At 41.7% G+C, this 16,832-nt stretch overlaps 1 protein-coding gene across 2 annotated transcripts in view; it reads right to left on the bottom strand.

Annotated features, from left to right (window-relative positions):
* Nucleotides 1-16,832, bottom strand: part of coro7 (coronin 7) — a 111,115-nt gene that overhangs the window by 89,977 nt on the left and 4,306 nt on the right. For both annotated transcript variants that reach the window (XM_044182326.1, XM_044182327.1), the window contains exons 5-7: nt 16,635-16,821; nt 15,535-15,611; nt 11,227-11,277 (exon numbers count right to left, since the gene is read on the bottom strand). In XM_044182326.1, coding sequence (XP_044038261.1) covers nt 11,227-11,277; nt 15,535-15,611; nt 16,635-16,821 — 315 coding nt within the window. The remainder of the gene's footprint in view (nt 1-11,226; nt 11,278-15,534; nt 15,612-16,634; nt 16,822-16,832) is intronic.

Below are 16,832 nucleotides of genomic sequence, written 5' to 3'. Positions count from 1 at the left end.
TTCACCACTGCATATGTTGAGTAAAAGGTTCCTCTGGATAGCCGACACCACTGCAACACAGTCACAAGATCATGACTGACTGAAGAGCCAATTTATTTAATTTTGGCGGTAAAATAATAAGCTAAAAGATTTCTCCCATATTAAACTGTGCTTGATATTATTTCATACCTATTTAATATGATTATCATTTCAGCAATGTTTATGCTTACATTCCCTCATTCACCAATGATTTATGGCTACATTTGTTAGATTTCAGTAATATACCACTTTGCTGTTACTCAACTGGAACTGTCCTGTTATTTAGCCAATTATTTCTAATTATATAATCACCACATAAACTATTTTATTTTTTCACAACATAATGAGTTTGACATTACATTCAACGAGCGTATGGTAGAGAATTGGATTAAAGTTTTGAAAACTGCAAAGTGGTTTGGCTATTGTTATTTGGCTATAATAATTACAGAAGACTGCTGAAATAATGGAAACTCTTAACAATATTAATAAACAACAACTACCAGGTGATGTATAGCCAATAAATGATTTTCAGTAATCAATGTCAGACTGCACAATATGCCTTACAACTCGACTTTGTATCTTACAAAGGCTATCTGTCTTGAAACTCTCACTTCTCTTTTTGCAGCACCACTGTCTGACCTCTTAGCTAACAACCAGTATCATTAAGCTAGCATATAGAGAAAACACAGGTTTTAAAGAGCACTGGCTGACCAGGACACAGTAATTGAAATAGCACCAGCGTTTGGTCAAACTAAGGTCAGCTAGCCTAGCCACAGATGGAAGACAGACTGTACATTATTTCCCTCGGGGCTCTCCGAGGTTGGTCTCAGCTGTGTCTCGGGTCTTGTTCTTGCTCTGTCCTTTGGGGGCCTACTGTATATGTAGATCTCATCAGACAGTCTAACAGGTCAACTTCTGCTATGCTGCTCAGTCTGATTCAAAGTTTCTATGATTGTCGTATACACACATATTTATGATAGTGCATGTCTCTATATAAACAAAGCATTAAGTCTTCTATGTATTTAACTCACCACGAGGACCAACAGAGGTCTGATGCACACAATCCCATCCAATCCGTACACTTAGGACAAACACCCATTCACACACAAACAGCGCCTGCTGCCTTCAGCTACTCGCATGCCCCAAAACCGCACACTTAACAAATAACCCACAGTAATTGATCGTTTGCAAAACAACACTGGGTAGAGAAGAACAACAACAAGCCAATTCACACCTCATTCTGCTGTTCTGGCTGTGAAAAGGCCGAAAAAGAATGAATTCTCCCTGCTCTTGTAATACCTCCAGGAGCAGCAGACTGGCCAAGTTTAAAGCAAAGACAGAGACACAATTTGCTGTTTTAAATAAAATGGATAATATAAGCAAAGCAATGCAGAGGGTGACTAAAGCCACATTGTAGTTCCTAAAAAGCGAAGTAGAGATAAAGAGGGCAAACTGAGGTGAAGTCACATAGGAGCTGTGAGATGCTGAGACTGTGCTGCTTGGGAAGTGCTGATGTTGATTTTATGATTATGAAACTTTTTCTCCCATTCAAAAATGATGACAGAAACGTCCCAACAAGTTCCCAAAACAAGTGATTCCCATGTGAACTGATCTCATTTACCAAGTAACAATGATTATTTCATAATCTTCTCAGCTTCTCATCCCTCAAATCTGAGAAAATGCAGTAAGATTCAGACAAAGTATGACTGACAGCTGAGGAAGACACTAATTCCCATGATATTGAATCTTCACTCTCAAGATGCAGCAGGAGAAAGAGCTAATCGTCATCCATTTTTGGCTCCAGGTGTCACCCACATGTGCGGGTATGGCCTTAATTAGTTGGAAACTAAGAGTCCCAGAGCAGCCAGCACACTAATGAGGCCTCCGCTCACAAACAACACACACATGTGAGCAAAGAGCTCTGTCGCTGCCAGCTGGCACCCACTCACCCCTTTCCGCCAAAAAAATACTTCAGCGATACCCTCAGAGCACACACCCACAAACACTCACACACACACACACACACAAAGACAGACTTTGTTAATTTGTTAAAGCAGCTAAAACCCCTTCAAACTTCAAATCTCTTCCTCTAAATCCCCGTCTCTTTCGACTTCTTGACCCCCTCACCTCCTTTTCCAGCAACCAGACTGACCAACATTCATTAACTCATCATTCTGTTTATACACAGACACACAAAACGTAATTCAAACCAAACCCAAGGCAAGATTGTCTGTTCGTTTACAATGAAAGTAAGCACATAGAGGAGTTAGTCATAAAAATTAAGCGTTGATGTATCAATTGTAATTGAGACAGACTCCATCAAGTGCGGCAATGGAATATCCAGATTTTATGCCACTGTTTTGCAAAACCCTCATTAGGAAAGACTCCTTTCAGCTCAGCCAGATTCCCTCAAACTATAGCTAACGCTGGCAGTGGGGTGGCCAGTAACACAGGGAGCTGAGAGATGGAGAGAGAGGAGAAGAAAGACAGAAGAAAAGGAGGGGGGCACGACATCTGGGTTGAGTTAACCACTGGCTATTACCAGGTCCTGAACCCAGCAGGGTCTGATGGAGAACTGTACAGGCACAAGGCACCATGCATGGGGGTGACTGGGAAAGAGGGTGAGTCTATTGAATGAGACAAACCACAGGAGTGAGACAATGGGGTGAGAGACAGAAAAAGACATATGTGCACTGTTAAAGAAGAAACAGACCTGCAGAAATGAACTCATCTGATATTTTAACACATGAATAAATGCATTTTGATGCAGCATAACAAAGGTTGAAATATCAAGTCAAGCTCTGACTAATAAGAGGTGACATAGAGGTACATTATTATCAGCCATGAGAAGGTCAAAGATCACAGGGATAACATCGGTTAGATGGGGATCACCCTACTAATTGGCAGCTTGACCTTTGCACAATTGAAGACATATTTCCTGCCAGCTGTCTTTTTCTTTTGTTATTTTAAGAGATTTCTACAAGCAGGGGAGGATGTGAGTGCATCATGGTGTTGCTACGAAGAAAATAAAAACAAAAATGTGTCTCCTAATTATCACTGTCAATATTTGTAAATTCTGTTTATATGTTATCTTGCACTACTGTGTTAAATTGTGCGCTTTATGCTGTCACACATTCACTGGGGAGGTGAAAATGTCATGAGGAGAATACAGCTGTGTGTACAGAGGAATATTTTCTGCTATGTCATGTTTACATTTGGAAAGAGGAATTGGTGTTGAACACATATTTAGCAGTAAAATCTGTGTTTAACAGCCACACTACACATGCAGAAACAGTGTAGGAGAAACTGGCCATTAAATAACATGTTATCACGAATGGTCTTGTTTCAGCCAAAAAGCATGACCGGGTATATTGGCTATATAGATGAATAGTTTTTAAAACACGGAAGCATTTTTGGCTCGGTTTTAGGTCAAATTACGCAGCCTGTGTAGCTGGAATTTGGAGTTCATATTCTTGGAATGAGCTCCCGTTCTTTATAGACATTATATTTCACAATGTTGACTCCGTATCCCTGTGGTGTTAGTATTTGACATTCTCCAAACTCTAAACAAGCTTCATTCTGCGGGAAGTATCAAAATCTCATTCTTTGGCGAGCGCTGTCATTCTGTGAGAAGAAATAATTTGTTGGTACAACAAAATACTGAGCATTTTTGGGATTGAAAAAGGAATTTCCACATGTGTATTGACATCTGATGAAGATTTTATATGATACCCTTTTGAACCCTGAAGGATAAATGTGTCTTTGAGCTTGCCCTCCTCAACCTGTGGCTCAAACCTAAGAGACTGCTTCGGTGCATGTTTGCAGGTCTGCAACTAATTATTTTTTTCATTATTTATTAATCCAGGTATTATTATTTCAATTAAACAATTAATCAATTAGTCTATTACCCAAGTCCAAAGTGATGTATTCCAATTATATTGTTCTACTAACAGTCTAAAACCCAAAGATATTCCGTTAACAAAGATATAAAACAGAAAAATCCTCAATGGTGAAGCAGGAACAAGCGACTGTTTGACATTTCAACTAAATGAATGACTCACTGTAAACAATAAATTAATAATCTAATCAACTAATCAATTAATCATACAGATTGATACAACAACAGAATCTGATGCAGATGCACGGAGAACCCTGCTTCAGAATCTGGCATTTACAGGCAGATAACAATATAAATATTAAAAAATTATAAAAATAAGAGATATATTGCATGATATTTTCTTGAACATAAAAACATAACATAAACCAACATTTTTATCAAGGATCCCTCAAAGTTGGTTATTAAACACAACAGTTTTAACAGTAAACGTGAAATAGTTTTGAGTTTTGAACAACAAACTTCACTTGAAATTTGATTATTTTTAATAACTCTTTATAAAATACAAATAAAACAAAAACACCTTTACTGAAATAAGAAATGTTAAGTAAAATATACATGACATGGAGCCTGAAAACATATGGCTGCTAGTTATTGCTGTGCAATTTCTTTTTTGCATATCTGCAAACACAGAGACCAATATTAACATATCTGTGATAATAGATATATCCGTCTGGCTCTAATACAGATATCACAGCTGAAATCTATGGGACAGTGACACCTGTCCAAGTAGAAGAAAACATACTACAGGCAGTTCAGTTCAGTCCCCATTTCTTGTAAACGCAGATACACAAGCAAATACAGGAGAAGGAGAAACAGCATCAAAGCAACAGAATATAGAGGCACAAACACCAAAAGTAAGTTCTTTGATTTCACGTCGTCTCTCTGAATGTTTCTCCTTCATGGCTCTCCCTCTGGGTCTACATCTGTGATACACACTAAACTCTTCTGCAACAGTCAAAGAGCTTTATTGTGCTGCCTGCCAGAGTCCACACACGCACACACACGCACACACACACACACACACACACAAAGCTCACTGTGCTCACCGGTAGTTTAGTCTGCCTTTAATGAGAAATCTGAGCATTGGACACACGCGTACACCCGCTCCCCACTTCCCAAACATACACACACACAAACTTTTCTAATGATTAGAATTCAAAGATAACACAGATATACAAAATGTAATTTATTATGTCTGCAATGAGATATCCAAGTATGGAGATACACACATACACCTACCAGCGAGTTCAGTCTGTGTAATTTATTGCAGGATATAAAAGATGGTATGAGTGGCTGCTCTCAGCCACCTATAGCAGTGAAACCGCTGTGCTTTTCCTTGGCCCTGCCCAGCGTTCCCTCCTCAAGTCCAAACCCATTCCAGCTCGTGGTCCTCTCTAATTTCACCCAAAGCAGCAGAAGCTTGAGCTGAAAAAGAGGAATCTGGCCCCCAAGTCCAGGAAACTATTCCCTTTTCCTGTCTCCCTCCTCTTCCAGCGACCACAGATCGACAGCTCTACGGCCAGCACTGGCCCAAAACTATGAGGGGTATTTTCAGCACTGTAATTTCAAGAACACATGGTATACACACACACACACACACACACACACACATACTCGCATACAGAATAACACACTCAGCAAATACACGGACATTGGGGATAGTTCAAATGATACAATGAGACAGGAGAGAGGAGAGGAGACACAAATGCCCGCTAAGGCACGTGTCCTTACATCCACAAAGCACCTCGTCCCATGAGGATCAGGTCAAATGTGGCTGTTCTCACTGTGTGCTGGGTCCGAGGAGTCGTGTAGCCCAGTGTAGGAAAGCAGGGCGGAGGCCTAACTACATAGAGATGTGAAAGAAACTCATCTGAAAACAAGAGGCCAGTATAGGGACGTTATGGGAGGGCAGAACCCAGAATAGCAAAGAGTAAAAAACAGCTTTCATGCTATATATAATGTTTATCTTTGGTGCTTGGTGATTTGCCACTTTGCTATCACACTGTGTGTGATTTAGGTTTTGATTGATTTGGGTCAATTTTAAATTACTTGAAAAGCTTTGTCACACCAATAAGACAACTTAATAACACCATGTTAACCACAGTTTCACTCACTGGGCCTTTAACAGCCTTAATTTAATATTTAAAATCTATTTGTCACTCTTAAGCCAAGAGATGTGTTGGAAGTTATATAAAACACATTAGCTCAAATGTTTATTGAAATGCCCTTTTAATGTACATGCTGGGGGGGGGGGAAGAGTCAAGCAAAACAGAAAAACAGACAACAAAACAGAATTCAAATCTGAAATTCAATCTGCTCTTCAGCGGTGGGACAGGGAGAGAAAGGATGCCACATGTACGGACACGCACTCTCCCCATGTGTGCCAACTACCTAAATACAACCGTCTGTATGCTCGTGCACATACATACACACTTGCACTGATTACAGATGCAGTATATACTGCTCCTCCTGTCCAAGACCTTAATTACCCTGCGCAGTCTTATTTCCCATAAATACAGCGAGGGCAGGGCTGTAATTAGGGCCTATATTTACCCCACCTGGCTAGGGGAGAACCCAGTTCAGTGCTGGCCACAGGGATGAGCCAGCCCCACTTGACTACGCTGCCATAGGTGGAACCAGGACACCAGTGGACACACATGAGCTGTGTCCCAGCTCAGGGGCTGGACCCTCAGAAGGATGGGGGGCATGTAGGTACACCTCCTGCCCAAATAAGACAGACTAGCCTCACAGAGATGAACAACAAAGTGTAAATACCTGTGGTGGTGTGGGACAAATTTCATGATACCTGAATTTACAGTGAAAATTTTGATCCTTCACTTCTACAAATGATGGCGAACTACAAACAGTGTACCAATTCTCATTTATCTGGTTTTGATTGACTAAACTGTCATTTGTTCTAGTTCAAGTAGTATATCTAAAAGCAATGGATAACCACTTAAATGCAAATATGTAATAATCAGGATGTGGTGGCACATGGTATTTCCAGACTTTATTGGTTGACGAGCATTGCCACAACAATCAATCAAACAACTGAATAAGCATACCGTGGATTTTGGGGTACAATGGATGAGGGCTGCAAATGATACACTGGTTGTGTCCTCCATATTTGGACAAATGACTGCTGCTGTGTTGCATTTGGAGGAGGCTTTAAATGGTACAGGCCTGTTATGTGTTTAGTCCAGAAATTCTGACCTTGCAGGACCCAGCCTCTGAACTGGCACACACCAATAGTATGACTGATGATGACTGAGGTGAGTTGTGCCTTTGTCCTGAGTAACCCTTTGGACAGTGGGATAGACACTAATACGTACAGGAAAAAAACTAAATTTGACAGAAATAAATAAATAACATATTACATGCAAAAGCGCAGGTAATATCCAATAATTTCCTTTTGTCTGATCTGGTTGTTTTAGATGCATGCAGCACACTTTGTGTATTACAGGGAAATTCAAACTCTTGCCACCATAAAAAAAAAAAAACTAACCAAAAAACTAAAAAAGCTCTGCAGTTTTCGTGAGATATCCTTCCCCAGAAATCTTTTCAGAGAAGAGTTGTGGCTTCTCTTGATGAGGACAACTGACTGGCTCTCATGTAAGAAGCCAAACAGACCTCCCAGTGAGGTTACAGATTCAAATAGCTTAGACACTTCTCTGCCCCTCTCTGTTTACGCTGTGGCCAGATTGGCCTTTCCCTGCCATCATATCACATTTACAACAACAAACTGATCAAAATGCAAACTGGAGAAAGTGGCAGTGCCTCACTGTGCCCTCGCTTCAGGCACAAACAAACAATTTTGTGGAATCTCCTTGTCACCACTGATACAATGTGAAATGTTGTGTGGTGTTGTGTTTTAGGTTATTGAACATTGCTTTGCGGGTAGAAATTAGAGCTTCACACTTCTTCTATGCATCCAAATTGCTGGCCTCATCATGTTTCACTGTGTTTAGGATTCATCACCCGCACCCTTTAAACCCTCATTCAGCAGATGGGGTGTTACTAGGAGGGGCAGTGGCTCTCCCATTCTCTAGAAAGAGAGAGAGTCGCACATCTGAAAGCTGTCAGAGTCAGGCTCTGCCCACTCCGCTCTCAGAGGACTCCAAAGCCTCTCAAAGCAGGACTTGGGTATTTCAGAGAGATAGGCAGAGAGAACAAGAAAGCAAGAGAACACAAAACCAAAACGGGAAGAGCAACCCTCTAATAACTTTGATGTGGGTCCTAACTCTTCTTTGGTTTGAGGTGGTGAAGCCATGTGCAGAGGAGGACAGCATGCTGACTCAGGCTTCTTCACTCCTTGGTCCTCCTCTCCATGGCAGTGAGACCAGGAGGATTAAAGAGAGAGTGGGAAAGAAAGCGAAAGAGAGAACACAGAGAGGCTAGTAGACTTGGCTTGATGGTCTCTCTGTGTCCTGGTGGCCCAGTGGTCTAAAGCAACCTTTTTTACACCGCAGACCATTTTTAAATTTACAATTTTGTCGCAGACTTGCTGGGGGGTCTTCCATTAGTCTTTTTTTTTGTGGGCTTTGCCTTGATACCGAGTTTGAAAATGACAGAGAAAGAGAAGGCAAGAGAGAAAGACATAAAGAAAAGAGATCGTACAAAAGAGAGAGAGAGTGAGCAAGCATAAACACGGAGCTAAACAAAAAAAAATACACATAGACCTCTCAGCAACAGGTAGGTAGGTGCTGACAAGTGGTGATGACAGACAGTTAACTGACAACCTACTTTAATTAAAAGTCAGTATATTGTTGTTGAGGGAGTGATGAGGAAAAATGCAGCACAGACAAAATACATATGTTATTTCATTATGGCCCCAGTACCAGTTTATCAGTATTCAGATCATTGACTTAAGTAAAAGTAGCAATACAACTATGTAAAAATACTGTTACAAGTAAAAGTCCTGCATTAAAAATCTTACTTAAGTAAAGGTGCATACGTATTAACAGCACAATATTCTCAAAAGTAAAAGTACTGTTGTGGTTGAGTTTCCTTTCCTTGTTCAGCCTTCAATAACTTTAAATAGATAACCACTATGAGGTTCGCAGGAACCAAACACTGAGATACAGAAGAACAGAACTCTCAACTTCTTGAGTACAAAGTAATTAATTCTTCAGATTGCGAAAAGTACAATACCAATGTGGAATACGAAGGGCGTAGATTCACAATGCAGAACGACATTTCTCCCTGCATCAATATTTAAACCTTTCATACTAAGCGCCTCCTGATGGGATGGAAGTTTCTGGTTGGTCAATGATCAAAACACGGAAGTCAGTGAAAGTCTCTGATTGGTTATGAATTAAAGGAGGGATGCTATGCGGTTACACTTACACTTACCCACTAGGAGGTGTGATTACACATGGAAACTTTCTGATTTTAGAGGCACTGGTCACGTGGTGTTGCTAAGCAACACACCTGTCTGCCTGAACTTTATCGTGGACTCCTGCGAACAGGAGGAGCCGGCCACATAGATACGATTCCTGACTAAAGGACTTTCACTGTCTCTCCCCTGTGATAACGGTGCTAATCAGTGAACTTCACAGGCTCTACCCAACAAAACGACCTTGGTTCCCACCAGTGTTCGTGTTCTTTCAATATTTGCCTTTGAAATGTAGTGAACTGGAAATATAAAGTAGCATAGAACTGAAATACTCAGGTAAAGTACAAACATCTTAATATTGTACTTAAGTACAGTACAAGAGAGCCTAAAGTTGGTCTAAAGGACATACCAAAAAGCTGAAACTTAAAACATATTCTTGGGTTCAAATCTGCCTTAAGACCTTTGTCACATGTTCTCTCTCCCCCATACAGTCAGTAGCTCACCACTGTCAACTATCTAATGAAGTCAAACATGCCATAGACTTGACTGGAATGTCCCAGCAACAGCACATCCCCACCACCAGTAACCACTGGGCTCTTACTGGATAAGCTGCTTCAGACAGACAGACTCTACCCAGCACTGATTCAATCTAAACTAATGAGACCCTTCGGCTGCACAAAGTGATTTTCATCCAACTTCAGTGAAATTCTATTTGAATTACTTCAATTTGTTAAACAGAGTGTGCGGAGTGGCCGAGGATCTGGAATAGCATTTATTCGGGCAATCTGGAGCGCTGCTGAAAAGCTGTGCTCCATGTCCGCATTGCATGTCTGGTGAGAAAGAGACCCTTTGCAATGGAGCAAATTCAAACAGGCTGGTGAAAAGCAGTGCGTTAAAAAGGACTTCAACACTGACACACCTGATGTAAACATCCAGCTTCAAGCACTGGAGAGGAGCCAGCCGACTCGGCTCATGTTACTTCATCAAAACACAGACACACATGTACTGTACTCGCACTCAGTATTGTGAAGGCATACAGTTTGAAGCGTGCCACAAAGAAAATAATCCACATGTTCGTTTTTCCACTTGCTGTCTCCCTCCCTGTCAGAGTCAATGACATCACATACCTCTGAAACAGTACGCCTTTCACGAAGGTGTCAAAGTTTCAAAACACATACTGAACAACACATGGGAGAGCACATACACACGCAACCATATGCAGAGACATGGACCCATGAGCACACAAATACACAGTCATCCTCCTTCTGACTTCAATACAGGGTGATGTGCCTTCCAGGTATTTCTGTGCTCTAGTATTTAATCTGCTGCCGACATGTAGTGTTTTTGCAGGATTCCTCATGTTTAAAAATGAAAGAGCCTGAGGCAGACCGAGCATCTCAGTAATTAAAATGCCCTGGGAGGTTCACCACTGAAAAGTGTGAGGATATTTGTTCTACGCTGACCGGCCGCCACCCCCCTACATCTTCATCTTCCCGCAACACACAAATGCTCTACCACTCCACTTCCTCATTGGTTGTGACAGAGTCCTATTAGCTGAGAAATTTCAAATAATTTAAGGAAGGAGTTGTGTGAGTGGAGAGGGTCATGGTCGTACTAGTTTAGTGTGGGATGGGTACCCGTGGGAAGAGAAGAGCAGGGACTGCAGCTTGTGTAGAACATGCATAAATCAATAGTGAATAGATGAATCACTGAGAGTGGCCAGTGAGGAGCTCACTGGGTTACTGTCAACATGTTTATCACTAAATGTAGTGTGAAAAAAAACACTTACAGTAAATGGCAGTGAAGTGACAGGGGCCAAAGCTATTTTTATTCATATCTAACTAGCTATATAAAGTTCTGTGCGTACTAAATAAAGGGTTTTCCAAGCTAGAGAGCTGCATTTGATTTCCCTGTTTTTTAAGAGCAGCTGCCAGGTGTTTTGGCAGTGTGGTGAGGGCTTTATTAGGGGACTTACCTGAACAGGTGTCAACTGGGCTCTGGGGTCAAACACTCGCAGCATCTTGTCCTAGACAGATGGGGAAAAAAGGACAGACTTTACTGTAAGACTAAAGAAAGCTGGAAACGATTCATATGATGAATCATGATACATGATATAACATTATAAATCAGCTTAATGCTGTCTAAACTCAAAAACCTTTTGTTTCAGGGGTCTATATGGTGATTAGTTGGCACCTTGGTTTCATTCTCAGTGCAAAACTACACTCCGTTGCCAGTTGATTAGGTGCACCTAGATAAAACTAATGCAGTCCTGCAATAAATCCTACCTTCATGAAGGTTATAATGTTCAGTTTTTGTTGCTGTTTTAGAGAGGTGTTGATTCAACTGTGTAATCATTTTGGAGGATGTAGTGTGTATAATGCAATACAGTTCAACAGCACCACAGAGAGGTGTTTCTGTTATTTAGCCTACCCTCATTGATATAAATGAAGTGGACCAAATACTAGAAACAACTGTCAGCATAATTTCGGTCTGAATTTTGTATAATTACGATGTGCAAGGGAGGTCAAAGAGCATGTGCAAGGTCAAGATTTAAAGTTCTCACAAAGAAAGGGCAAAGGAATTAATAATTTAATTAATTAAAGGCTCCTCAGTCAGCTGTAATGTTTTTCATAGAACCTAAAAATGGACAACTGAAATACAAAAGCTACATATTAAAACCATTAATAAAGAGTCCTTCCAACTCAGTATAATTCAGAGAAAGAATAACACAAGCTCTCTGAAGTTTCCTTCATTTATCAGTGTGATCTGACTGATTCATCGTCAGCAATCCAGTGACCTCTCCACAGCCTCATGTGCCTCGACACCGCCATTCGGCATCAATCACAGCAGCCAATCAGAGAGGCTCCTGCGTGATTGAGAGGAAATAGGGCCTAATGGGATCAGGCTGTGACCGGGACATGTGTGTCTGCAGCTGTGTCACTCAATACCACTGTGAGACTGTGATCACAGCAGACATATAGGGCTGATAGCAGGTAATAAGTATAAGGGCTTAGACTAAATCACGCACACACTTAACACACATATACATGTCAAAGGGAATCAGGAGGTTGACAATGACACAGTCAAGCACACACACACACACAGACAGAGGGGCACCATGCAACATTTGGCCATACACAACATAAATACAGCATTTTATCCTGTCAGGCTGAATCCACTCTCAAAGCAAATGCTCAGCGTGAGCTTCAGCTTCTCTTCATCCTGCTCTCCTGAGAAATCTAAAAGGGGATTTATTTGCTGTTTATTAGCTTGAATAGCAAACAGAGGGGTTTCCTAATGTGCCCTTTCTCTATCTGCCTTTCTCTCTATATCTCTATGTGTTTGTGTAGCCCACCCACGAATGTGATGCCCCAAGGCTACATCTTCAGGCCTCTGTGACCTGGACGTAAGCCAAAGGCTCAGGGAGCAGTGCCAGAACCACACACACACACACACACAGACACACACACACACTTTCAAACCTCATGACCTATGGATAAGAGCCCACCTGTTGCAAAAATATTATCAATTAATCTGCACATTATTTTCTCAATTAATCAATGAATCGTTTTGTCAATAAAATGTCAGAAAAAAGTGAAAAACAACCATTATAATTTCCCACAGACAAAGTTGACGTCCTCAAATGTCTTTTGTTTGTCGGAGTAACAGTCTAAAAGATATTCAGTTTCCCATAATGTATGACAAAGAAAAGCATCAAATCCTTACATTGTAGAAGCAGGAACCAGCACATTTTTGCTTAAAAAATGAATAAAATGATTATTCAATTATCAAACCAATTCCTCGATTAATGGACTAATTGTTGCATCTCTATAGCCAACCAACATCTGAATGTACAATCCTATTCAAGCTGCTTAATTTTTACCAGCCACTGAGTTCCCTGCTCTTGCAAGCACACCCTAGAATCACCAAACACACATATATCTACTGAACATATATACAAATATACATTTGACAAATTCACTCACTGGCATTTCAACCTAAGTGTTGTTGTGCAAACAACAACATGAGGGAGGAAACTATCTGGCAGTGCAAACACAGATGAGGGGCTACTCACATACAGATGTATCCACCAAGGAACCACACACACACACACTCAGATAAGCAAACACACTCTCTTAAGCCGACAATAACCCATATAAATACACACACCATCTCAACTCATAAATGCACAGATGGAGGGCCAGGATAGCCGTGTGTGCATTTGTGTGTGTGTGTGTGTGTGTGTGTGTGTGTGTGTGTGTGTGTGTGTGTGTGTGTGTGTGTGTGCTGAGACAGCAGCTGTTTAATCAAAGTGACAGAGCCTCATTCTCAAGCTGCTGTTAATGAGTTTTCACTGTGAGTCTGCAGCACACAACTTTCACATGTATGCAAACACACACGGACGCTGGGAATCTTCAACCAGGGGTGCTCTCTCTCTTCACTGATCAACAAACACACTGCGCTGCCAGCCTCCCGTTCCCAGTCTCCCACGGTTACCAGTGTCACAGCCTGTTGTGACTGTCAGTTTGAGACAGCACAATCCTCTCATCTATCTCACTCTTCTCACCATGGGAAATATGGCATGGAGCTCAGTTATAATGTGACTTTCCAAATTCAAGGTGAACCGTGGACCATAAATCCAGTGACACATCATTTCTAAACAGCATACCACCCTGTCCCGTCCATCAGTTAGATAAACACAGGCTTTCCTCCCTCTCTGCTCATACTACCTGTGGATTATCTTCCCTAAAATGAATGGTGCCTTTCTCCTTCCAAGTGTGTCATAAATATACATCTCTCTAGGTCCAAACGAGGCCTGTCATGATTCCTGCTCTTTGGGGTGGTGGTCTCCTCTTCATCTTCCCCCCAGCCCTGTGCCCCAATGTTTACCCGATGGGATGGCCAGGGGATTGGACCCACATGTTGGCGGGTCCTATTTGCTTTAATAAGCTGGATTGGAAAGATTGAAAGGGGCCTTTCGGGTTAAATGACACCAGAGGCCCCCCTACTCTGATCTTGCCCCCCCCACCCCCCCCCCACCCCACTCCCTTTCTTTACAGGTGCCTTGTTCTTTCAGACTACATTGGTAGGGGAAGTTGCTTTGGTAAGGATGATTATCCTGTCAAGGTAAATGTCATGATTGGGACGTAGCCTGTGACGGGTGGAGTAATTTGTTACTTGTCAGAGCAAAGACAAACAACGGGGACTGGATTGACAATCATACCTGTTAAGTTCGCACATGTGGTAGAGAAATTCACTGTGGAGCAAAATCTGAGTATAGAATGTGTGCAACAAATTAATTATGTTAATCTCCACTGATGAAAACACCTCTAGCTCTTCCTATAACTCAGATATATTCATGAAACAATTCCACCTCAACTCATAAATTCCTTTTTTCTCTGCCCCCTACTCATAAACCCATACCACCTCCCTCCTTCCTCCTCCTACACAAAATATTAACAACCTAATGGAAAGCCCTTCAAGCTGTGTGATTTCCTGATGATACCAATGAGAACGAGGCCATATGGATGCATAAAAACCCAGGGAGACTTTCTCTCTTCTTAGCTTTTCCCTGTATTCTACACAACAACTGCACATGTCAAAAGGGGTGAAGGTCGTCAGTTCCTGATTAAACTTAAACTTGCACCAGAAGACGGAAGGGTTCAAAGCATACAGGGGTGTGTACTGGGGATACAGGGGTTCAGAGGTGAGGTGGGGTAAAGACAAAACAAAAGCCCTGATAGATTTATCCTTCACACACAGGCTCGTGCCCTTATTAGTGCCCTAATTAACAAGTTAATAGAGTTTCCAGTGGGATGAGGAAAATCTCAACAGGCTCTTTATCAACTCTGGCCAAGGTTTCTTTCTTTGTCATCACTATTACCGTATTAAAACAAACTGGCTATTATCTTTTACGTCATAGGGCTTTCCAAGTTTATTCTTTTTTCCTCTAAACTGCTCACTAATTCCTAATTCAATGTGTGGTGTGATCCCCACCCCTTTTATGAGCATTACCCCTGCTGACATTTTGATTAAATAAACCCTATATAAACAGATAAGGAGCAGCAATGTCCAATGTGAGGCACGCTGCACTGAATGTGACCCACTGGCTGCATCTAGTGGTCACACACTACAACAACAGCAATCAAACCTCGGCCCATACAGGAATAAAGTTTTTAAGGGAATAAAACAAACTACAACTGTCACTTTATCATCCTTTAAAAATAGAGGTGAGGACATGCAGGTCATTGCAATATATATGTGTGGTGCAGTGTGAAATCACCTTGCAGGAGGAGGCCAGCAGGGAACCGTCTCGTTTCCAGCTCAAACTCTGTAGCTGGTCACTGTGCTGCTCCAGAACTGCAGACACACACATCCTCATTTAGAGAGGTGGGAGAAGGAAAGGACTAGAGACACAATGTTCATGTTAGACAGGGACAAATAAGGAAAACATGATGCTACACACTGTGAACACAGAATGACGGCACATATAGACAAGACAAATAACACAACAGAAAACACATAATAATACAAAGTATGGATGATTCACACCACATAATGGATCATATGTCCTTATATATGTCCATATGTCCGCAGTTTAGGCATATGAGGGAAATTGCATGACACATATTAGGCTGCAGTGCCTTAAGTGAGCACAGCAGAGCTTGCGTGAATTGTTTGGTTTCACCATGACACCAAACACATGAAAAAAAGATGAGAGGTGCACTTCTTAAGACATTTACACACAAAGTGAAACCCAAACACACAATCATTCAAATATAGATTTTTATCATTCAGACATTGTTCCTCAACCGCATATGAATGAGGAATGAGGGTGATGAAAGCCAGTGTGTGGGGGTACAGCATATGAAAAGTTGGATCAGCAGTGAGCAGCAGCAGCCAGGTCAGCTGTCATGGGATTGGAGGGGGGGGGGGCGAAGTGTTTGTGTGTGTGAGGCCAGAGGATAGTGACTATATCCTGAGGCCAATCTGGGGAGACTGGGACCAGGACTGCAAAACAAAAACATTACCTCTGCTGCTCCAGCACATAGACAGAGCCACAGGGCTGTAAAATGTAGGCAGTGTCAGTCAGACAGTCCCCAATGAAAAAAGGGAAACAAACCACTTCACTTCACATCACTACAAATATATATATACACACATTTATATATATTCATGATGCACATAGAAACAAAAAAGGCCAAGAAAACTGAAGACTAACTGACAGAGACCGAAATGTTAAATGCAATAGACAGCGCATGATGTAAGTCAAAGACTTTGACAAAATTAATTCTGGTTGTGGTGTGTGTTTTAATATAAACTGTGCACACAAACAAACGCATGTACATCATACATGCTGCTCATGTCGCCAGCTGTAGCTACCTGCTAGTGGGGCTTCCTGGCGGCTGGTGTCCCAAATCAGGGGGGACTTGGTGGTGCTGACAGCCAGCAAGCCTGAGGAGGTGGGGTGGAAAAGCACCAGCTCCAGCCTGCCTTGACGTGGACACAGGGTCAGCTCCGCACTGCTGGGCTGCGGCAGCTCTGGATCACACAAACGCCACAGCTTCACCTGTACACACA

This window comes from Siniperca chuatsi, linkage group LG21, assembly GCF_020085105.1.
Source record: "Siniperca chuatsi isolate FFG_IHB_CAS linkage group LG21, ASM2008510v1, whole genome shotgun sequence".
Lineage (NCBI taxonomy): Eukaryota > Metazoa > Chordata > Actinopteri > Centrarchiformes > Sinipercidae > Siniperca > Siniperca chuatsi.
Note: the sequence above shows the minus strand (reverse complement) of the source record. Positions and strands in the feature narration are given on the sequence as shown.